Consider the following 24,751-nt stretch of genomic DNA (forward strand, 5'->3'; position numbering starts at 1 on the left):
AACTAATATTTCTTTCTAACTAATCTATTTTTCTTTCTTTCTAACTTATCGATCTATATTTCTTTCTAACAAATCCATCTTTCTTTCTTTCTAATCTATCTTTCTTTCTTTATTACTAATCCCTTTCTTTCCTTCTTTCTATCTTTCTTTCTTTCTAATAAATCTATCTGACTTTCTAACTAATCTATCTTTTTTCTTTCTAACTAATCTTTCTTTTTTTTAACTAATCTATCTTTCTTTATAACTAATCAATCTATCTTTCTTTCTAACTAATCTTTCTTTCTTTCTAACTAATATTTCTTTCCCTCTAACTAATCTTTTTTCTAATCTTTTTTTATTTAATTGGCATTGCATTAATAATAATATAATTATCTCAACGTGGATTTTCAAGTAAACTGAACTTGCTCAGACAAAAACAAAATTGTGCTGTTATTGAAGCTGTCTTTGGCATGTTCATGAGAGAAGTGCAGTAGCAGTGAATGATTTGAGAATGAGTCATTCTTTGGAGTCGGACCAGTTGGCAAAACGATCCGAATGATTTGTTCATGAACCTAATTGTTTTTGTTCTTTAGTTCAACTTAAAGGGATAGTTCACCCCTAAAATGAAACTTCTGTCATTAATTTCGTCACCCTCATGTCCTTCTAAACTCGTAAGAACACATCTTCAGAACACAAATGAAGATCTTTTTGATGAAATCTAAAAATGTTCTGTATAAGAATATAAAAGCCATCTATTCATCATATTAAGCTATCGAGTCTCTTCAGAAAATTTGGACTAAATCGCTCAATTCATATGGATTAGTTTAACGATCTCATTATGAACTTTTTGAAGCATCAAATTGGTGGTTGTAGCGGTCAATGAAGGGACAGAAATCTCTCAGATTTCATCAAAAAGATCTTTATTTGTGTTCTGAAGATGAACAAAAGTCTTACAGGTTTGGAGCGACATGAGGGTGAGTAATTAATGACAGAATTTTCATTTTTGGCTGAATTATCCCTTTAATAATGCAATGATTCAAAATGACTGAAAGCAGTTTACAGCTTACTAGAGGAGAATGTATTAAATTTGGATCAAAATTATCATGACTTATCTTCTAAAGTCATATTCAATATATTATTCTAAGTCATATTATCGCACAAGACATATGGTCCCGGTTTCACAAACAGGGCTTAGATTAAGCCAGAATTAGGTTTTAGTTCAAATTAGGTAGATTTGATAAATGTTTCAATGTAAGAATTATTATTGGTGTACATCTTGAAACGGAAATATTTTGAGATCTGTCAGTGCAAGTTACTTTCAGTTAAAACATCTTAAACATGAATTTTAGTCAGGGACTAGGCTTAAACCTTGTCTGTGAAACCAGGGAATGGGTTACTTGTACTGTATGAAACCTCAATGGTGTTTTTATTGTCATTTTGGAGCCTGACACTCTTTATTCACTTTTACTATATTGAAAAGAGTAGATTCCAATGGATTTTTTTTGTTATTCCTTCAACATTTTCTGTATCACTAAGATTTTATTCCTTCAACCCTCCGAGAAAACACACCTGTGCGTCGGTTTCTAACCCCTGGAGCTCCAATCTCACCTCATCCTTTCCCAACATACCCATGATGCCTCATTCTACGTGCCTGTTGTGGTGATTGTCACGCTGAAGGTAACACAAGCGTGATCTTTCTGTAATGACAGTGAGAGAACGCCACTCGTCTCCCGGCACGTTTGAGCGCCGCGGTCACCCGCTGTACGTTCAGCCACATTACCGTCAAATGCAAAAGCTCACACTCTGAGTACACACTGCTTTCGTTTACTACTTAAACAATCCTCAGAGAGTTTCGACACAGATGCGGCGCCGCATAAAGAAGAAATACAGTCCCAGTTCTCAGTCTGTGGTTCTCGCTCAGGTCATAAATGCATCGTCTGTGTGAGAGGGGCTCTTGGGAAATATGTCGAGTTTTGTTTGCTTGTGTTTGGTATTTGCATCTAGCTAGATCAGTGCATATGGTAAAGATGCAGGGAGCTCTCGGCTGTTTAATTCGTGGCCAGAGCACAGTATGGTAGGTCTGATTAATTAAATTCGCCTCGCTCAGGACGGATTTCTCACCGCTGTCAAGATTTCAATTTTATGTTAAATATTCTCTAAAGGGCAGGCCCTTAAATCTTATGGGCGGGCAGCGGCAGTGGGCTGTGAACATAACCATAGGCTAACTGCTAATGATAAGAACACGCACCAGAAGAGGCATCTATAACACACTCGCTGAATTAGATTGTCAATCACTCCTGTGTCCATCCACCCAAACAGTCGAACGTGTGCTTGAGCCTTTGATATCAGCGTGTCAGTGCATAAATAGATGTCTTATTCATCATAAACTAATTAATGTGTTAGGTTAAATTAAGTAGCTTATAACGTGGAACTCAAGGGAATAATAATGACACGTACACTACTATTCAAAATTGTTGTTTTTTATGTTTTTGAAAGTCTCACCAAGGCTGCATTTGTTTAATCAAAAATACAGTAAAATCTGTGACGCTTTGAATGTGAAATATTATTACAATTCAAAATAATTTGTCAATTCTTGTTCTATTTTACCAGTCTTCTCCAGTCGCCAGTGTCACATGACGCACGTTTGTGACTCTCGTTCGAACTCGTTCATCAAAATAAACAAATCTTTTTCCGAGTCATTTGGTTCATTCAACGAACAAAACGAATGAATTGACTTGGAAAAAGATTCAACAAAATGAACAAGTTCGAACAGGAGAGCCACAAACGTGCATCACATAACAGAGCAAGGCGAGCATTTGAGCTTATAAAACGTTGTTATTTATTTATTAAATGAGCGATTGTTTCGCTGGATAAGACCCTTATTCGTTTAAAGCCCTTTGAACAGTTTGCAGTTTGTACTGAAAGTGTCTTTCAGACCTTGAACTGTTTGGTTCCCACTGAAGTCCATTATATGGAGAAAAATCCTGGAATGTTTTCGTCAAAAACCTTAATTTCTTTTCGACTGAACTGAAGAAAGAAAGAATGACATGGACATCTTGGATGACATGGGGAGAGTAAATTATCAGCAAACGTTTTCTCAAAAGTGAACTACTCCTTTAATATTGAAAACTTTTGAACTAGTAAACATTATGAACATTTAGCGGGATCTGCAGAAGAGCTTTTTTGAGCTTTATTTTAGTCAGGGATCGATAAATATATCTTTGTGATTTATTTATGCAGCGGCGTAAGTGATTTCAGTGCATGCTTTGTCCTCATTTGCATCATAATTGGATTAGTATTAAATAGGTGGGAAATTTAGAACAGGTTACAGTACATGGCTTTGCACATCTAAAAGTAATAATGAGTAGTTTAAGCGTTAATTACAGCACATCATCCGCCTCCATACTTACCTTACTTTGAGAGCTGGTTTTTATAATTACAAAAACCTGCTTTGATTAGAGGTAACAAGGGTGTATTAACTTGTACCGTAACTTTTCAGATTTCTTCAACATGATGTTGTTAAGATCAGATAAATAATAAGGGTTGTGTTCTTATTCTACCCAACCTGTACACTACAGGGTTTGTCATTCAGGCATTCAAGCCATGAATAAATGTGTTAAACAGGCTATGATGTTATGTAACATCTGCGTCTATTTGATGCATTTCATTTCGTCCTTACGCATCCCAGTTAATTAAACAATAACTTACAATGTATAATCGTCTGCCAAATGCATGCATTTAATTGTGAAGCACAATAAAATAAAAACAAATAATGCTGAAGGGAATTATATGAATACGGCTTTTATTCAACAGTGATACGATAATTGAATATTGGTTATCTTACATTTTAGATGCGATATGCCACATATTTTTGTCTGTTTTTGTGGGAACGTGAAAATGGTTACAGAAGAAAAGCTTTGAAACCACCTCAGCCATTATGTTGGGGAAAGTCACTTTTAAAAGTAATGTGTTGCAATTTTGTATAACTCCCTGAAAAAGTAACTAGTTACGTTACTTAGTTTATTTTTTATGGAAAGTATTGTGTTGCGTTAGGTTTGCCATCTTTAGGCCTTGCAGGTGTGTTTTTTTATTTATTTTATTTTTTTTTTTTACTCAGAACTTAACAACTATTAGCGTACAACTTCATTTTCTTTTAAAAACACACTGAAAATATTATTATATTCTTCTGACACAGGGGTTAGTCATGTCTAAGTGACAATGTTATGGAGAAGGGAGAGAATTTTAATAATGTAAGTTATGTGAAATATTTGTCTGTAAATGTATGTGTTAAGTTACTCATTACATCAAAATTAGGGCTGTCAAACGATTAATCGCGATTAATCGCAACCAAAATAAAAGTTTGTGTGTACATAATATATGTGGGTACACTGTGTAGAATTATTATATATATATATATACACTCACCGGCCACTTTATTAGGTACCCCATGCTAGTAACGGGTTGGACCCCTTTTGCCTTCAGAACTGCCTCAATTCTTCGTGGCATAGATTCAACAAGGTGCTGGAAGCATTCCTCAGGGAGTTTGGTCCATATTGACATGATGGCATCACACAGTTGCCGCAGATTTGTCGGCTGCACATCCATGATGCGAATCTCCCGTTCCACCACATCCCAAAGATGCTCTATTGGATTGAGATCTGGTGACTGTGGAGGCCATTTGAGTACAGCGAACTCATTGTCATGTTCAAGAAACCAGTCTGAGATGATTCCAGCTTTATGACATGGCGCATTATCCTGCTGAAAGTAGCCATCAGAAGTTGGGTACATTGTGGTCATAAAGGGATGGACATGGTCAGCAACAATACTCAGGTAGGCTGTGGCGTTGCAACGATGCTCAATTGGTACCAAGGGGCCCAAAGAGTGCCAAGAAAATATTCCCCACACCATGACACCACCACCACCAGCCTGAACCGTTGATACAAGGCAGGATGGATCCATGCTTTCATGTTGTAGACGCCAAATTCTGACCCTACCATCCGAATGTCGCAGCAGAAATCGAGACTCATCAGACCAGGCAACGTTTTTCCAATCTTCTATTGTCCAATTTCGATGAGCTTGTGCAAATTGTAGCCTCAGTTTCCTGTTCTTAGCTGAAAGGAGTGGCACCCGGTGTGGTCTTCTGCTGCTGTAGCCCATCTGCCTCAAAGTTCGACGTACTGTGCGTTCAGAGATGCTCTTCTGCCCACCTTGGTTGTAACGGGTGGTTATTTGAGTCACTGTTGCCCTTCTATCAGCTCGAACCAGTCTGGCCATTCTCCTCTGACCTCTGGCATCAACAAGGCATTTCCGCCCACAGGACTGCCGCTCACTGGATGTTTTTTCTTTTTCGGACCATTCTCTGTAAACCCTAGAGATGGTTGTGCGTGAAAATCCCAGTAGATTAGCAGTTTCTGAAATACTCAAATAGAAATACTTCTGGCACCAACAATCATGCCACGTTCAAAGTCACTCAAATCACCTTTCTTCCCCATACTGATGCTCGGTTTGAACTGCAGGAGATTGTCTTGACCATGTCTACATGCCTAAATGCACTGAGTTGCCGCCATGTGATTGGCTGCTTAGAAATTAAGTGTTAACGAGCAGTTGGACAGGTGTACCTAATAAAGTGGCCGGTGAGTGTATATAGTATATATATATATGTATATATATATAAATACACACACATGCATGTATATTTAAGAAAAAATATTTATATATAAAATATTTCTATTTATATATAATATAAATTATGTATAAATCTATATACATGAAAATATTTCTTAAATATATACAAGCATGTGTGTGTGTTTATATATATATATAATATAATTATAAACAGTGCACCCACATATATTATGTAAACACAAACTTTTATTTTGGATGCGATTATTCGCGATTAATCGTTAAATAGTATATCTGATTACATAATGCACATTGCTTTTCATGCGTCCATCCCTGTCCATTATATACAAGAGCCAGCGTACCTTGGAGCAAAGGTATGCTTGATTGTTGTGGTTGAGTGTACCGTGTGTTTTTTTTCCCATTCATTAATCATTATTTGAGTGAGTTTCTCAGCGGTATGAGGCGATGTGCTTTGTCAGTGTCTAAAGCCAGCAGTGGTGTTGTGAAAGGAGGCATTTGTGCTGAGGTCGTCACACACTTCACAATGTGCAGTGGCCTTAACTGACCACAGACACCCAGCATTCTGACCAGATGTCTGAATTATGCATCAGTCCCTGACCACTAGATAGTACGCAGTGATACCAGAAACGGTTTCCAGAGTGTCACACACAAAAGGCCATGTAGTAGGTTTTGCTGGTTCATAAACACATTTTTTTTTTAAATCCATTTCGCATCATTGTAACCTGCATCCAGGTAAATTCCTTGATGACCTTGACTTGGGATGTAATGTTTACAAATGATCTGAGTACTTTTCTTGCAGTTTGCTATCAGTTTTCAGTGTGTCCGCTGATGTTTTTGACGCTGGCGGCGATGACTTTGTGCCCCTCACTGTTCTCAGCAGATTCTGGCACGTTACTTTGTTTAATCGGATAATTGTATAAATGTAATGCCATCATTTCATCAAAGAGAAAAGGTGAACCGATGACATTTTCTCAAATGTCAGAGTTATCTTAAGTCTTTTATTACATCACATTTAAACGAGGACACACGTTCGCCATCTCCTGATGCTATTATTGTAACATACAATCAGGTATTCATAGAAATTGCTTATTATACTAATATGACTGTCAGGAAAGACGGCAGATGGGTCCGTCAGGGTGATTTGTGTGGCCAAACAAACCAGAATTATAATTTTGAAGCAGATTTTTACATTTTATGAAGAAGATGTAGTTTTTCTCTGTGCAAAATCTCTCAAACTATTGTAGTTGTCCAGTCCGGTTCTGTTCTTGATCTGTATGTTGTATAGTTTTCTATAGACCATTTTGCAAGATGTAAACAACACTGGTCCAGAAACACTTCCTGTTTCAGTTTGTAACTGTTTTCTTTATTTCACATGTAAAGAAAACATCTTAAAGATGTTTGTTTCACTTTTTATTTTATCCCAGCTTTTATGTAGTGTTAAAAAACTGAAACAGGAAGTGCTTCTGGACCAGTGTTGTTTACATCTTGCAAAATGGTCTATAAAAAGGTATTTGAGCATCCTTAAAACAAGATCAGTTTAATTGTATTTATTTATTTTATTCATTTTTATTCAAATTATATTCAAAGAAGGTATTTTGTTTTTCCCTCTTAAAACCAGTCACAATTTGTGAGGTTTGTGTTTAAAACAGGACAAAACTAATGACCAATTAATCCTCAAAAACAATCTCTCATGCAGTTTTGCTTCTCACATACATTTTTCTAAATTAAAGTTGTTTATTTAGATATTTTACTAGAAACAAGACAGAAATGCTGATTTATTTATTTTTTTGGGTTTTTTTTTTTCCAGTGGCAGAAAATGATCCCATGATTTACTCACCCTAAAGCCATCCTAGTATAATTCCCTGTCTCTTCCAAGCTTTATAATGGGAGTGAATGGTACCTTAGATTTTAAAGCACAAAAAAAACACATCATCCATCATGAAAGTAATCCATACTGTTCCAGGGGGTTAATAAAGGCCTTCTGAAGCAAAGCGATGGACAGGCATCCCCCGGCCAAGTGCTGCCAATGATGCTAGTGATAATGATTTAGTGAATCTGGATGATTCAGTCAAACAAGTCCACACTTAAGCAGGTTTATATGATATTCTCCAGGTCCCACCTGCACCTGCATGTTCTCTACATTTACAACATGGTATAATAAATGATCTTTGTGGTATTTTGAGCTGAAACTTCACTGTGGACACCTGAGACTTATATTACATCTTGTAAAAAGGGGTATAATAGGTCATCTTTAAAAAATGAAAGTAGAATTTATGTCTATAGTGCAAACGGTGTGTGTTTAATACTTAGGGCCCTATTTTAACAATCTGAAACGCAAGTATCAAGCGCAAAGCGCTAGTAACTTTGTGGGCGGGTCTTGGGCGCTGTTGCTATTTTACCGACGGGATAAATGACTCTTGCGCCCGACGCAAGTTTAAAAGGGGTTGGTCTGCCAAGTAGCCTCATTATTCATAGGTGTGGTTTGGGCGTAACGGGAAACAAACCAATAAGAGCGTCGTATCACATTCCCTTTAAGGGCCCGTCCACATGAAGACTAAATTTAAATTTTCTAACGATACATTTTTTATCGTATTGGCGTTTCGTCCACACGGATCCGGCGTTTTGGGAGAGTGAAACCGCTATTTTTTTAAATGGCGTCCCAAAGTGGATAAATCTGAAAACGACACTCTTGCGGTTTCGTGTGTACAGCCAATCCGTATATTTTGTGAAACGATGATGTCATCGCATCACGTATCGGCTGCGTCACACGCCTTCTTCTTCTTGTTTCGTATACAAGCGCGTTCGTATACAAATTTTGCACTTTTTTGGTGCAAAATAGGAATGATAAATGAGTCAGTGTACAAAGTCATTTGCGCCGTGTGCAAGATCAGAGTTAGAGGTCTGTTCAAATCCCTAACTCAAAGAATGACCCGCAGTAATATTGAAGCATCACTTGCCTTCACATATTCCATTAATTATGGAAATCTGTATATATATGTATATATGGAAGACGAATATTTATGGCAAACCCAGTAGAGCTCGGCCGAGCATTACCCATTAGTCATTAACACAGTATGATAATGATGGGTGTGCATGTTTGACGTCTCCACCATGCCTTCAAGCTCCTGCTTTTCATCTATATTTTCATCTCTTTCTCGGTGACTTCTAATTCCTCTCACATCTGATTCCACATTTCAGTTTCATCCCCGAAATACAGATTCATGCAACCTTTCTGTGTCAATAACTTATGTTCTCCTGAAACAAATGAACAGCTCTTGTATATTTCCTCAGCTTCAATTACCATTCCCAGCATTCTCTGTGTGTGTGTACGCTTGAGGGAGTTAGACAGGATGTTCATTATCATACCATAGGTCAGGTCTGTGTGTATTTCCCTAATTGCCTCTCCTTGTACGTGATTTTTTTTTCTCCTATTGCCTTTCTTCTTGTTGTTTGATGATGCCAAATTCCAGGCCTCTGTGTCCAGCCTGATTTCTCCGTACATCCGCCTGTGCTCAGAATTATTCATCGGAATAGCAGGTGTGACGTGCAGCGTTTTAGCAAGCGCGATTCGGACTCACCAGAGATGAGAAGCTTTCTCGCACCCCCATCCCGCAAACACAGACCCTCCAGTGACCCGACGACGGCTTCTGCAAGACTAACCATGACAACACACCACACAACATGCTTCCACATCATATGGCACAACGAGGCTTGTTGTTTCCCAATAAGAAAACGAGGGTCGTGATGGAGTTTGACATCATCTGTCAATCTTTCAACGCCCTCCCCTACCCCTTTTTTATTTCTTTTTTGAGTCTCATAAAAGCAATTTCTCCCCCCCATGTGTTTGTAAACAGCTCCGGGGTGACAGGGTTCTACCTGTGGAGAGGCTGCAGTCGCTGAGAGTAGCTCATCCATTTCTAATGCAATTAGAGGTGTCAGTATCTCCTCCTGAGGAGCGCTTCCTGCGTGGCCACTGAATATGGGTCCTCCTTCCATTTAAATCCGCTGGATTAGATTTGAGTGTCAGCTGGCAGACCTGCTAAGTGTCCCCTGACTAAGTAGACTGAAATGTGCAGTATATTACATAGGTTTTTCATTGGCTTGCACACTGAATGTTGTTGCAAAAAGATGAATCACACCAAGGATCTATAAAAATATAATTCTAAAATAATAGTCGACACTACAACTGTAACGATAACGTTTCTGCACTTCACTTGGTCTTTAAAGATACGTTTTTGTTCAAATCCTTCAATATTTTGGGAGAATTTTGATGAGAAATGTTTGAGATTGTACTAAAATCTGACTTTAAATTGAAAATTTTGGTGTATCTGACTCTTTTTTTTTTTTTTTATAGATATTTTTGAGATTTAGAAGCCAGATCTCTAGAGACAGATTCATCTTTTTCTCAGGATAAAAATCTGAGAATCGCTGAAAGTTAAAGTCTTTGTATTCTTTCCATTTAATCTCATTGCTACAGAAGCCCTGAACCGCAACCTAAAAAAAAAAAAAAGTCAGTAAAAAAAAAAAAATCTGTAAAAAAAAAAAAATCTGTAAAAAAAAAAAAATCTAGCATTTCGAGATTAAAGTCGAAATGTTTCGAGATTAAAGTCGAAATGTTTCGAGATTAAAGTCGAAATGTTTCGAGATTAAAGTCGAAATGTTTCGAGATTAAAGTTGGAATGTTTCGAGATTAAAGTCGAAACATTGTGCATTCATAACAGTGCGCGTCCACTGGCTCAGAGCGCGCGCGTGTGCGTGTGAAGTCGAACTGCCCATGGATAAACACAAAATAGTAGCTTTTTACTTTTATCTGAATTACTTATCTTACTTTATCGTTATAAAATATAATGCGCCGGAATAGACTTTAGCCTATAGGAAAACCAACACGGAAAACACTTTTCAGACTGGATGGAGAAATCCAGCTTTATGAATGAATGAATGAATGAATGAATAGGGCATTTATATAGCGCTTTCATATCTGCCTACACTCAAAGTGCTTTACAATCATATCAGAGAATCTCTCCTCAACCATAAGTGGTTATTAAATCTTAGGAAATCACAGGATCCGGCCAAATGATTGGATACAGAATGATGCACTTAAAATGTATCCAGAGCGTATTTACGGTGAAGAGGGAGACCGAACAGTACTGTTGTGTTCTCGACCCAGATAGTGTTGACTAGACGAGCACGAAAACACCTCAGAAACACTGCCACTAGCACGTGTGACGTGTGTAGATTTTGTTGAAAGCCCAGATAAAAGTAAAAAGCTACTATTTTGTGTTTATCCATTGCAGTTCGACTTCACACACACGCACACACACGCGCGCACGCTCTGAGCCAGTGGACGCGCACTGTTATGAATGCACAATGTTTCGACTTTAATCTCGAAACATTTCGACTTTAATCTCGAAACATTTCGACTTTAATCTCGAAACATTCCGACTTTAATCTCGAAACATTTCGACTTTAATCTCGAAACATTCCGACTTTAATCTCGAAACATTTCGACTTTAATCTCGAAACATTTCGACTTTAATCTCGAAATGCTAGATTATTTTTTTTTTTACAGATTTTTTTTTTTTACTGATTTTTTTTTTTTTTTTAGGTTGCGGTTCAGGGCTTCCGTACATTGCTGCTGTCTAGGGGAGATGTTAAAAATACATATTTTGTGGAAACACGATATCCCTTATTTATGTCATGTAGGATGAATGTGCATCCTGTGTTTGAATCTATTTGCTGCTGTTTCACATGTTCTGTAATATACGTGGAAATGCCGCCTTTAACTTTACATGCTTCTTCAGAGAAGATGGACTGAGACGGTGTTCCTTTAACGCGAGTCCTCCGTATCATTAATAAGGGTCATTTAGCGTGTGGGAGAGAGCGCTGGCCCACGCTCTTTGTCTTTAGTGACACCAGCGCCAAATGAGGAGAGACAATGTCTCCCACTGATCAATGAGGGGAAAAAAGGCTGCCAGTGAAATGAAGTTAAATCTAATGTGATAAACGGCCCCGTCTGTCAGCGGGATCAGATCAGAGGTTTTAATTTTATTCAAGACATTGCGGCTCAGGTAAATAAATAAAGGGTGTAATGTAAGGAGGCACAGCGCTCCCTAGAGAATCTCAGTCTGAAATTTTAGAGGATGAGATGCCGTTCAACGAAGATAATTTATGTCTGCTGTAGTCCTTCTACCTGATATCCGAGATCTTCACACTGGACATTATTTTTTTTTTTGTTAGTCATTTTTTTTTTATCTATAAAAGTAAAAAATGTTTCCAGTGGATAATTATATATACATATATATATATATATATATATATATACTGTATTTAGTTGATATACCGTTATATGTGATATTTATATATTAATTTATTTATTTATTAATACATTTATTTTATTTTTTGCTTGCATCTGTTTAGGAAATGCCATTCGGCCCATCGCATTGCGAGCAGTGTCCGCTATAGCGAAAGCTCTGCCTGGTTTTCCCATTCTGGCCACCGGGGGCATCGACTCAGCAGAGTCTGGATTGCAGTTCCTCCATGCAGGAGCCACAGTGTTACAGGTCAGTGATAGAGGCTGCATCCGATTACCCTTCCACCGCTAAAAAGTATGATCTATATAGCATAAATGTGTGTGGTATGAATGGACTACATTTGCCATGTTGTCATGTGACCTACCAGTGTTAGTGACACTTTTTCCCATTCATAAATCCTCTCTCGTGGCCTCATGGGATAGTAAGTTGTCCATCGTATGCACATTTCATAAATTCGTCTAAATTAATTAGTCATCTTGGTACTCTTTGCCTACACTCTAAAAAATGCTGGGTTGTTTTAACCCAACTTTGGGTCAAATATGGACTAACCCAGCCGTTGGGTTAAATTTTTACATTACATTTTTAACCCAACATTTCGGGTTTGTCCATATTTGACCCAAAATTGGGTTAAAACAACCCAGCATTTTTTAGAGTATAGTCTTTTACGAGTACTATGAATTCTGACATACTACTCTGATCACATTCTGTTTTTGTCTACTATGGCGATTCAGATGAAGCCAGTGTCTCTGTCCAAGACAGTGTGCAGTATCAGATCAGGCTGTTATATACAGTATTAGCACAAAAATGCTCTGCAGTGGGCTGAAAAACCCACTTTTTATTTATTCGGAAAAGCATCCATGTACTTTTACAAATATGAAGTCAAATATTATCCAATGATGATTTTATAATAAGACCACCATTAAAAATTGAACAGGACAAAAATACTGATAAATTGCAGTAATGATATAAAAATATATATATATTTTGAATGTAATAAGTAGTTGTCAACAATGTCAATTAAAGAGGTCTGTGGTGAGCACCTGGCCTATTATACCCTTTTACGAAGTCTTGATTTTGTGATTGGGGTGTATTAGAATTTGCTTTCATACTTGATTGATCAAAAAACATTATTTTTCATATATTTTACATTATTACAGCTCCTCTCTCTTTAGTTCTGCTTTCGATGAAGCCCCTCCTTCCGAAATACGAAATGTGCTGTTATTGGTTAGCTTAGCCCAGTGTGTTGTGATTGGTATGAAATGCCCCACCCCTCCATAACCGCGAGTTCTGCTCTAGTGTAAAAACAGTGTAAATAAGAGACATATTGCACATCTGATTTTTTATTTGAATTGTCTACTTTTACATGCACACATTTTTCTCATTCCCGTCAGTAGTGTTTTGCTTAAACATTAACACTATTATTACTTTATAAAATCTTTCATAGCTCATTAGAACCACAATGCTGCTCAAACTCCTCATCAGAACCTGGAAGAGGTTGCTTTGTTGTGTGACGTCACCATAATTAATAATCTATGCAACTCAAGTCTAAATTATGTTTCTAGTTTATGACACAATTTGTCATGGCATGCATTGTGTGTGTGCATTGATACGCAATTACTTTTAATTGGTAGTGTCAGCCCTGCATTTGTCTCAGCTGTATGCAAAGTTTTAATTAGAAAACTTTGTTGTAAATGAGATACAGTATAGTTAAGCATAATATTTAGATTGCAGATTGAAAAGTTTTTCTAAACTCTCCACATCATGTCTTGCTCGTGTCTGGGGAGTAATCAAATAGAGTATCTGTATGCAAATTGAATCTCTATCTTTGAATAAATGCATTTACTATTTTTAAAGGTTGATTTAATATTTCGGTAATGTCTTTCCCTCTCCTACCTGTTCAGTGGGAACACTTGGGATCTGAAGAGCCTTTTTGCATTCAGACATTTGTCCTATGAGTTAATATGAAAATTTAATTACAGAATAACTTGGGCTCTTAATAGAATCATAACGCTTTCGATTACAGATCCTCCGCTTTAAAAAAGCCGTAATTTGTATTTCATCTTACTCAATATAATCACTATTTGTGATGCTTCCCTTGCTTTGGAAATGTTCCTGCAAGTGATGAAAGAAAATGCGTTTGTGTGTTAATATTTTGGGTTTAGCGGAGGATTAGTGCTGTGAATCGTGGGGTTTGGATCTGGAAGATGAGTTTGTCGAGAACACCCGCTGTGACGCGCGTCCTTTCAAACACATCAAAGAGTCTGACTGCTGAGAAACTGCATGCAACACACATCTGTGTGCTTCATCAGCGCCGCCGAAAACTGATTCTGATTGCTGCTTCCTTTGCAGGGTTTTATCCTCAAGGATAAACCGGGCCTGGCTTGGTTTCGTTCCCCGCACGCCTGCCGAATTCAGGTCAGGTCTGGGTCGATGGAGAACGAACCACCTTTCGGTTCAGGAACGGTGGCGGTTGAAAGAATGCGCCGTAATTCGAACTGTTGCAATCAGCGAGACTTGTAGTCAGAACTGAAGGGACTTGGAAGGACTGAATGGGAGAATCAGGCTCTTCAAAAGACACGAAACGTCTCGGTGTAAACACAAACGCTGTAGGCGCTCGCGCTATTGTTTCTAAGCAGACACATCGATTCGACGGCGCATCAAAAGTATTCTCCCAAGAACAAATAATATAATGAAGTCCATTCATATCCTGTATTGATTTCTCCGGATCGAATGGTGTTGAACCTGTGGAGTTTTGACTGTCCTTGGTTATTGAAGACAAGATATAGGGTATGTTGGAGGCAGAGCCTGATTTATCCCATGAACGAAGAGACCTGCGAAACCGTAAAGATAATCGTGGTACCTGCAGTCTTTCTGGTGTAAATTTCCCTAAAAGTCAAGAAAATGTGTGCAAAAAAAAGACAAATCATTCCATTCAAATGATGCACGGCATCCTGGAGAACAGCGGATCCTTTATTAAAGTCATAACTCAAAGTTCATGGCTGTGGTTCTTCCACATTTTGCACAGACTGTGGATGTCGCAAATCGCAATTGTGTCAGATACACCGGCAGTGTGTGTCGCTCGGGCGATTAGCATTCTAGATTAAAATATTTGTTAAAAAATGCTTGCTGAATCAACCCGATTTTACAATTGAGTGAATTACAAATGTTTTGCAGATCGGCCTGAATCATTTGAGAGGACTGGTTCAAAAGAATGATTCATTTGAAAAATTGTAAGACTATTTGGATTACAAAAACAAAATAAAATAATTTGTTACAAATACATCCTACATGTGGTAGAAACATTGTAAAAATGTCTACCCAGTTGGTTTTCTGTTTAGGTTCCTAGTTTTTCCGCTCTTTTCCACCTTACTTTTAAATCGCTTATGAATATCTGTGCGGCCGTGCACATTTTACTTTTATGCTGGGTAGTACACACCAAAAGATTTTTTTTAAATCTTATAAGATTTTAAAAATGTGATAGACCACACACATGAGGACAAAAAATCCTAGATTTAACCGTTTTGCTCTTATAGTATGTGGTGTGCCCTACGCTATCTCACGACCAATTCGTACGAATTCGTACGAGTGATTCAAAAGTGGCTAATTCGTGCTAATTCATACGACCTCACTCGTGCGAATTTGTACGATTTGTCTAAACCCACGTGACGGTTATGTTTAGGGGCGGGGTCAGGGGTAGGTCATTCATACGAATTGGCTAATTCGTACAAAATGTACGATTTAGCAAAATCGTACTAATTCGTACGAGTGAGGTCGTACGAATTGCTACGGATTAGCCACCTCGTAAAATTCGTACGAATTCCCGTGAGATCGGGTTGGGTGTGCCATGATGCGACAAAGACAGCACACCACACACTAACAGATTTTCAACCAGAGTCTCGACTGTGAACACATGAAATCTCTCGAAATCTCGCGAGACTACAGAATAAGCATGGCGAAGGATATGCAGAAAAAAAATTGCGGTGACATTTTTTGGAATGATTTTCACATAAAAAAACAAACAAACGGGTTTGAGTGAAGTAATGGAGATGGCGGGAATTTAGTGAATTGAGGTAAATGAGATATTTTTCAAAAATATCTTCTTTTGTGTTTCTCAGAAGAAAAAAAGTCATGCAGGTTTGGAACAATACGAGTGTAAGTAAATAATGACAGAATTTCTTTGCCTTAAAATGCTTGTTCATTTTTGTCTTGATTCAAATGACATCGCATTATTTGACAAACCAGGCGAGCTAATAACCCACATCGCTGAAACGTTACTGGGTTTCTGCGAGCATGTACTTTATTCTACCGCAGCTAATGTGACCCCCTTGTCAATCGATACTCTTTAGTTGATTCATTACCAAATACATCACTTTGCAATCACCCTGTAGGGGATCCAGGGCTCCTCATGGTGCCGTATTGACTTTCATGTGTGATGATAGTGTAAAAGTAGCATACCTGTGTTTAGCGCCTATTACAATTCAAGACAAATCCAAAGATCTTGGGATGCTACTAGCTTAACACAGTCAAATGACTTTCATTTACCGAAGCAATGATGTCAAACGTTCACACTCTCACGGTGTTGTTGTAAAGTATAATGTGTGCTCCTTTAATAAGATTGGGCTGTTATGATAGATTTTCGCCTGTCATAATGAGACAGTAAAATAGCTGCATTTAGTGGCAGCTGTAGGAGATCAGGACAGCGTTTTCATAGGGAGGTCTTTGGGGGCAATGGAGCAATATTTCACTAATGGCAGAGCTGGTTCAATCTTAATGATCCACACTGTAATTTGGGTCCTTCCCGGTGCATGTAAACAGTTGCGAGCAGCAATAAAGAGACCGTCATCAAGTTGTAAAAATGACTTGTGGCCTAGAAAGCATCAGGATTTTGTAATTTCGTTTCAAACTGCTAAATGTTTCCGTAGAGAGGGGTGTAAAACAAAAGATTTGTCTACAACAACACAAAGCGAGCTTTCAACAAAGAAGTTAGAGTCGGCCTGAGAAACCACATTTGTACAATGTTGCTGTTTGCTTGCATTGTAGATCATTTTAGTTCATTTTATTTTCATATAATCAAATAAAAGATTGTGAAAATGCCTATCTTTTTGGTTTTCTTTAAAGTCCCCCTGGCCTGTTGTCAATAATTGTATCCCTTAAAACACATCTTTGATCTCCAAAATAAAATGTCCTTGAAAAAAAATATTCTCCTTAGCTTAAAATAGTTTGAATGGAACTTTACATCCCTTGCTTCATTTAGTATATGCACAACCATGAATATGCAAATGATCCCCGCCTCCAATCACTCGCACCAGCTCAGAGATCCACTCGTTGACCATTACGCGTTGATCTGATTGGTTACAAGGTAGTTTGTGACGTCAGAAATACCAGTGATTTCACACCGTGTCTTTGAGTCACAGCAGTTTTAATGAGAAAATACACCGCCATGGTGTCGATTTATGAATTTGCACATGGTTTGTCTTAAAGCATATTAAAAACACCTCATAGACATATAAACAACACTAAAAGCTGGATTTTCACCACAGGGGGACTTTAAGTAGCCTCAAAACGTCAATGTAATGTGTTTTCAAAAAAAAATGTTATTGTTGCTGTGGTTGGTTATGTTGAATCTAGTACATTTTAGATATAAAATATTGTAGCCGGAACGTGATGTACAAGGCACTGTAAAAAAAAAAAAAGAAAAAAAAAAGTTTAAATTGCATTAAACTCATTTTTAAAAAATGAGTTGAATTTTGTATAACTTATATAAAAAGTTGGAAATTGCTTAACTTATTTGGATGAGTTAAAGTTAAATGTACTGTACAAACATGTTGGCATAACTTTTTGATCATATAATTTTTTACAGTGTATATTTAAAAGAAAAATAATTATCAGTATAAAAACTACAAATTGGAGAAAACTACATTTTAGTAGTTTTTTCAAACTAAAAATATTGGAAATTTTTAGTATCTTCAAAATGTCAATAAAACATGATTTTGCCAAGGAAAACTGGACTAAACTGCAATGTTTGGGTTTTAAAATAACAAGCTTTACATCTAAATTAAAATGCAGTGAAAATACTGTTGTGTGATGACCGAGTGTACGTTTATGCCAAAAATACAACAAGGCGAGCTTTCAACAAAGACGTTAGAGTCGGCAACGTTTATGAAAAATGGGTGTTTGGAATGAAATGTGGATGACTAATTAATGGGTGAACTATCCTTTCACATGCATTTTTCAAACAAAAAAAAAAATGCTTATATCTGTAGAAAGATAGGCTAAGGGTTCCATCCTTGTTAGATAAACTAGACTGTATTGACTAAATATAGACCTCTGGTTCAGTGGCTTGTGAAACGTATTTACTTCCAGTGACTTCCATAAAGATGCAGTCTTTTACCTGAAGCGCTAGACAAAATATCAGTCGCTCGTACTTTCCCGGTGTGTTGGTCAATCGGTGCGAATCAAAAAGGACAAGAGCTTCATGCATAGTCATTGTAACATTTGGATGCCAAACTAAATCTCTTTGGGGGGAGATGCACAGCTAAATGCCAGGATTTTATTGCAGGAAATAAAAGAGCAGACAGGAAGAGAGAGAGAGAGAGAGTGAGAGCAAGATGAGGGTAGAGGGAGATGGAAAGAGCAGGAGCGCTGGATCTAAAAGCGTCTGAGATCTCAGAAGGAGTCGAAATCAATGCACCACCACAGTTTTCAGCGCAGATAAAAAGGACCTGCCGTCTCAATTGCCTGGAAACTACTTAGAAATTCTCACTTCAAATTTATTTCAGGACTCGGCCACATTAGCGCTAAATACTCTGTGTCGGGATAGCTTTGATGTTCTGCATCAAATGAACAGCAATAATGGGCAGCGACTCACAGAGCAACAAGCCTTGGATTTTACGGCCTCATCAGACATAGGATCACGCCGTTACGTTTTGTTCGCTCTTCTTTTAATCCTAATGAATCATTTGTTAGCTCTTGTTAGGTTTTCTTAGCACAAAAATGGTTATGGCGCATAGTTTTTCTTTGATGAGCAACGGACCACCCATCCTTCCTCCATAAGACCTCACAAACCTGTTAAAACGGTGTCCAATTGACGTCGTCTGCTCTGTTAACTGCAATAATTACCAATCAATTGTTTAACTGCGGCAGGCATCAGTGGACTCGCGTATTTGTTGATGTTAAATCAAGGTGAAATGACATCGACCTCGTTCAAAAAAAACAAAAAACAAACAAACATTCATTCGTGATGTGTAGATACGAACTGTGGCGTATGCGGGGAGAGAAACAAGTTTTATGCAAATTAGAATTATAATGAAAACATATCTCCCAGAGATGTGCTAGCCAGAGTAAATGCCTCCATTTTCTCAGCATGAGGTATGCCGCGTGGGATTTAATTTTTAAATATACAAATGACGCAGCACGGCCAATGATCTGCACCCCCCTCCCCCCTGAGAAAGTCTTTCTTGTGACTGTGAGGAGGAGGGAATAGGGCTGGGAATTGTTAGGAATGTAATGATTTGGTTCCGATTCCACTTAACGATTTGGGTTCCTTAATGATTCCGTTTGCAGCCCCCTCCTTTCTCACTAAACCAAACATTGTAGGATGGAAACATTATGTTTTTGAAAGAAGCCTGCATTTATTTAATCAAAAATACAGTAATATTGTGAAATATTATTACAATTTAAAATAATTGTTTTCTATTTTAATATACTTGGTAATATACTCATGCAAAGCTACATTTTCATCAGCATCATTACTCCAGTTTTTAGTGTCCCATGATCCTTCAGAAATTATAATATGATGATTTTGATTTATTATCAATGTTGGGAACAGTTGCTTGCTATTTTTTCTCTGTGATACTTTTTTTCTGTATTCACTGATGAAGAACAGCATTTAGTTAAAATATATATATATTTTAACATTATAAATCTTTACTATCACTTAAGAAGTATCCATTTCTGAATAAGAAGTATTCATTTCTTTCAACAAAAAAAGAAAGAAAAAAATTACTGAGCTCAAACTTTTGAAACGGTAGTGTATGTTGTTACAAAAGATTTCTATTTGAAATAAATGCTGTTCTTTTTTTTTTTTTTTACTTTTTATTCATCAAAGAATCCTGAAAAAAAATTATTACGGGTTTCAAAAAATATTAGAATGTTAGAAAAATCATTTGTGAAGGATCATGTGACACTGAAGACTGGAGTAATGATGCTGGAAATACAGCTTTGCATCACAGAAATAAATTATATTTAAAATAGAAACCATTATTTTAAATTGCAATAATATTTGACAATATTACAGTTTTACTGTATTTTTGATCAAATAAATGCAGGTTTGATGAGCATAAGAGACTTTTATCAAAAACAATAAAAATAGTAATGTTTCCACACTTTTGACCGTTTCTAGGGCTTTCGATATAACGCACGTTAAAATAATTTTGCTCTCACACCAGTACTTCTTACATTTCAGTTGGTGACGAACATCAGGGCGACAGATTACTGTGTAAAAGAGCCTATAGAATGCAGTTAGAATGGCCCTAAAATTCAAGATATCACAGCAAAAATGCAAGTTTTTATCTCATAAAGGCCTATATGATATGTTTAGGCATTTCAGTCGCATTGGGACAATCAGTCTATAGGATTTGAGTGCACTTTTTCATCTGTAGGCTATCGATGGAGGCCTGCAGACGTTGAAGAACTGTTAAAGGAATGAAAATCAATAAATTGAACTGGCTACGAATAAGAACCTTTTATCAAACCCAATCCTAAAACTAAAAGCGAGATCTCCGATACAAACTCGGAGAGAGTCGAGATCCAAAGGTCTACGTGTCGAGTCAGGAACCAGCTGTGAGACTTGCAAAGCGACTGAATGCTAATCCTGTGAAAGAAGGCAGTTCTCGGCCCGACTCTGGCTGATGTCAGATCGGTGATAGCGCCAGGAGATAAGCGTGTCTTATCTGCTTCCTTAAGACGCGGTGTGACTGCCATCTGAAGTGCCGTAGACACTTGCACAAAGCCAGGCTTCAAGCGCTCCGCACGTATCACAGTCTCTGAGCTACAGAAGCATAAGAGAGTCAATGGAAAGGGCTCGGGCGCGCGCTGACGTGCGCTTGATGAGTGAGCATAAGCTCTGCGTTATCGGACTCGTCTCTGCCCTGCCGGTAATGAGAGAATGAATTAGATTTCTCTTAAGGTCAATTGTATTCTGCATTTCAGACCATGTGCGTTGTAGTACTGCTTTGATTCAGCATGCTGACGTTTGTCTTTTGAAGGATGGCACATGTTTTAATGACCTTCATTTCTCTCTCTCTCTCCCTGGATGTGCATGTGTGCATATTTATTTGCATGGGTTTTGTGTGCATGCAGCCTAGTGGTTAATGGTGGGACCTGGTACTTGAAGGATTGTTGGTTTGAACCCTACAAACCTTACATTTTTACTACTTAATGGGATTTCTCCCCTACAAATTAAAATGTGGCCTTTATTTACTAATTTACTCAAGTAAATCCAGACTGACAGGCACAATTATGAAAAAACAAAGTATCAAATAAAAATTGACTATTGGTCATTTTGCAAAACAGTACATGTATTGTAAATTGATTTTCGTTATACTGTATGCGAAAGAGTGGTCCGTACATGCAACAGTTCTTCTTTTGTGTTCCAAAATGTTGATGTTTTCTAAAACACATTTTTATTTCTTTCACTATTTTTTTGTTTTATATTTGAAGAGTTCAGATGCAAAAGCCTCTAAGTGCCATTTGAAATGTTCTTCTAGAATGATAATTTTTTATCAAGCTGGTATATTTAAGTTCATTAATTTCACTTAAATGGGGATGTCATTTAAGTGAAATTAATGAACTTAAATATACAAGCTTGATAAAAATGATCATTCTAGAAAAAAATTTCAAATGGCACTTAGAGGCTTTTGCATCTGAACTCTTCATTTACAAAAGATATTTGCATATATATATATATATATATATATATATATTAGTTCTGTCAAACGATTAAAATATTTAATCGTGATTAATCGCATTAATGTCATAGTTAACTCATGATTAATCTCAATAAATCACACATTTTTATCTATTCTAAATGTCTCTTGATTTCTTTTTGTCCCATTATTTTTTAATTCCATCAACATTTTAGAACACAACATTTTCTCACTTGAATTCTAGTGTGAATTGAACACGGTATACGTATATGCCAATGATGTTCAATAAAAAACATTTGCACAAAGCCGATCCACTTTTCCATGTTGATAAGCGCATTAAAATGAGAAAAAATAATGGGACAAAAAGAAATCAAGACACATTTAGAATAGATAAAAATGTGCGATTAATTGCGATTAATCGCAAGTTTGGTATAACATAAATGCGATTAATCGTGATTAAATATTTTAATCGTTTGACAGCACTAATATATATATAGTTGTTGTTGTTCACTTATTTTTTTACTGCCGTAAACTCAAAGATTTTTCACCTCAAGGTGTCCAAAAATGTTGTGTTCCAAAATGTTGATGGAATTAAACAAATCTGCAGAAATAATGTCTCCAAACATGTTTTCTAAAGCACAATTGTATTTTTTTCATTGTTTTTTGTTTCATATTTACAAAAAATATTTGTATTTTATATATATTTATATATATATATATAGTTGTTGTTGTTCACTTTATTTTTTTTACTGCCGCAAACCCAACGATTTTTCTACTTAAGGTGTTCCAAAAATGTTGTGTTCCAAAATGCTGATGGTATCAAAATATTTTATTAGTGTTCTATTTTTATTTATTTATTTATTCATTTTTGTGCTATTTACAGATTCTATGGCTATCACAAAGACGTGAATTCTCAGTGCACCTATTTCAGTCATATTTGTTGGCTGTAGAAATATTTTATATTTGGTATTAAAAAATACATGCTTACATCAGCTTTAAGATCTGTCGTGATGTTGCCTGTATGTGGAGGTGTATCGTGATTTTTATTTAAGACATTTTTGCCATTTTATGTATAGCATAATATAGTAGCGAGAGGACATAATTGTAATACGAATATGTGCCCATATGTGCACTCAATACTAAACCACAACTCCGACCTGAACCGTTATGAAAGAATCTGGTTCGTCTTGTGTGTTCCCACAGGTGTGCAGTGCGGTACAAAACCAGGACTTCACCGTGATCGAGGACTACTGCACTGGTCTGAAAGCCCTGCTCTACCTGAAAAGCATCGAGGAGCTCCAGGACTGGGACGGCCAGTCTCCTCCTACAGCCCGCCACCAGAAGGGGAAGCCTGTGCCTAAGCTGGAGGAACTCAAAGGAAGGGTAAAAGACTGTATTAAAACACCCTTTTACTGATGATTACCCCTCCCCAACTTCCTCTCACACTGCTTTCATTATTACAGTTCTCTGACACGCCATTAAGGAGCTAAACGCAATTCCCACAATTCTACAGATTTGGGAACAAGTGCTCATTAATGCAGCATTAGTGTTACACCCTGGACCTGCATCCATCCATTTACTTGTTGTTAGTTCGTAAAACTGCACATGTAATAACAGCGCTGTCCAATACACAGAGTGCAATCTCAAAGGTGAAAGAACATTATAGTGCAGCGCTTAGTCGTTATGGCCCTGTTTTACTGTTTCTTCTGCTGAAACGAAGCACTTGGACCAAATCGAGCGGCTTTAACGCGGGTAAGGTTAAGGTGACGCATCGAATTTTTCCCGAGTTTGAATGACCAGAAGGAGCTTCGACTTCCAGGAGAAAATAATTGGTTTATTTTTGTATCTCAACTCTTGTTCCTCGCACACGGCATTTACATAGCAGCAACAAAATAATATAGAATCAGAAAATGAGATTTGACAAAGGCAGCCTTTCACGCTTTTAATGGTTTGTACTTCACGTGCACGTTCAGCCCTCGGTAATCTCCCTCATTATTTGTGCACAAGGAATTATTAGGCGGCATGTAAATGAGCAAAACTTCAGTAAACTCCTTTCAAAGCAGCGAATTAAAGGCCTTTATCAGATCACAGCCTTTCTGCTAATACACCAGCCGAGGGAAAAGCTTTGAAGCCCGCCTAGTGTTTTCTAGCGCGCTAGCTGCGACTTCTCAGGGTCTGACTGCAAGGCGGCTCAGCGCAATAGTTTAAATGCTAATGCCAAATGAGCGTCGGGGAATGAAGGAAGAAAACGAAAGAGAGGCAGGCTGATGATAAGTGTAAGTCATTTCCATGTCGACAGGACGTTAGTGCTGGAATTGTGGCAACAATGGGAAAGCCGACCAGGGAAGCTGTAGACACATCGCAGCGGTCCACGTGTCCCCAGGCAGAGTAGAAACACATTCAAGGTTCCTGCTCAAAAGAAGGAAAAGTCCCTCACCGCACGGGTCACGGGGATGCATGCTTGACAGGCGGTCTTTTGTAAACCGAAAGAAAAATCAATGAACGGTAGACCGTGTGAGCGTTCTGGCAAGCTACTTCTCTGTCAGACGGATATATAAGAAAAATAGATTTGCATCGCTTGCCAGGGGAGACGTGATAAAGACCAATCACGATTCATAATGCATGTGTTATGACATCATTGCTGGCAAGTACAAAAAGATTTGTTTCAACGTTTGATCTTCAGTAAAATAGGGTGTTTTATCAGAAATGTAGTTCTGATTTATACCAACATTCAAAAGTTTGGGGTCGGTAGGATTTTTTTTTTTTATGATGTGCATTAAATTGATAAAAAAAAATACAGTAAACACATTTATACAGTAACAGTAATGCATTTAAAGGTACCTTATGCAAGATTGTTTCTCCACCAGGGGTCGCTAACCTCTTACAATAACA

The 24,751-nt window shown here is 37.4% G+C and overlaps 1 protein-coding gene across 2 annotated transcripts in view; it reads left to right on the plus strand.

The window, feature by feature from the left end:
* The window catches only part of dpyda (dihydropyrimidine dehydrogenase a), a 185,925-nt gene that overhangs the window by 144,998 nt on the left and 16,176 nt on the right, over positions 1-24,751 (plus strand). For both annotated transcript variants that reach the window (XM_089125664.1, XM_039670887.2), the window contains 2 exons: positions 12,040-12,182; positions 23,063-23,242. In XM_089125664.1, the coding sequence (XP_088981790.1) occupies positions 12,040-12,182; positions 23,063-23,242 (323 nt within the window). The remainder of the gene's footprint in view (positions 1-12,039; positions 12,183-23,062; positions 23,243-24,751) is intronic.

Source organism: Pimephales promelas, chromosome 22, assembly GCF_988280905.1.
Source record: "Pimephales promelas chromosome 22, fPimPro1.hap1.1, whole genome shotgun sequence".
NCBI classification, from domain to species: domain Eukaryota; kingdom Metazoa; phylum Chordata; class Actinopteri; order Cypriniformes; family Leuciscidae; genus Pimephales; species Pimephales promelas.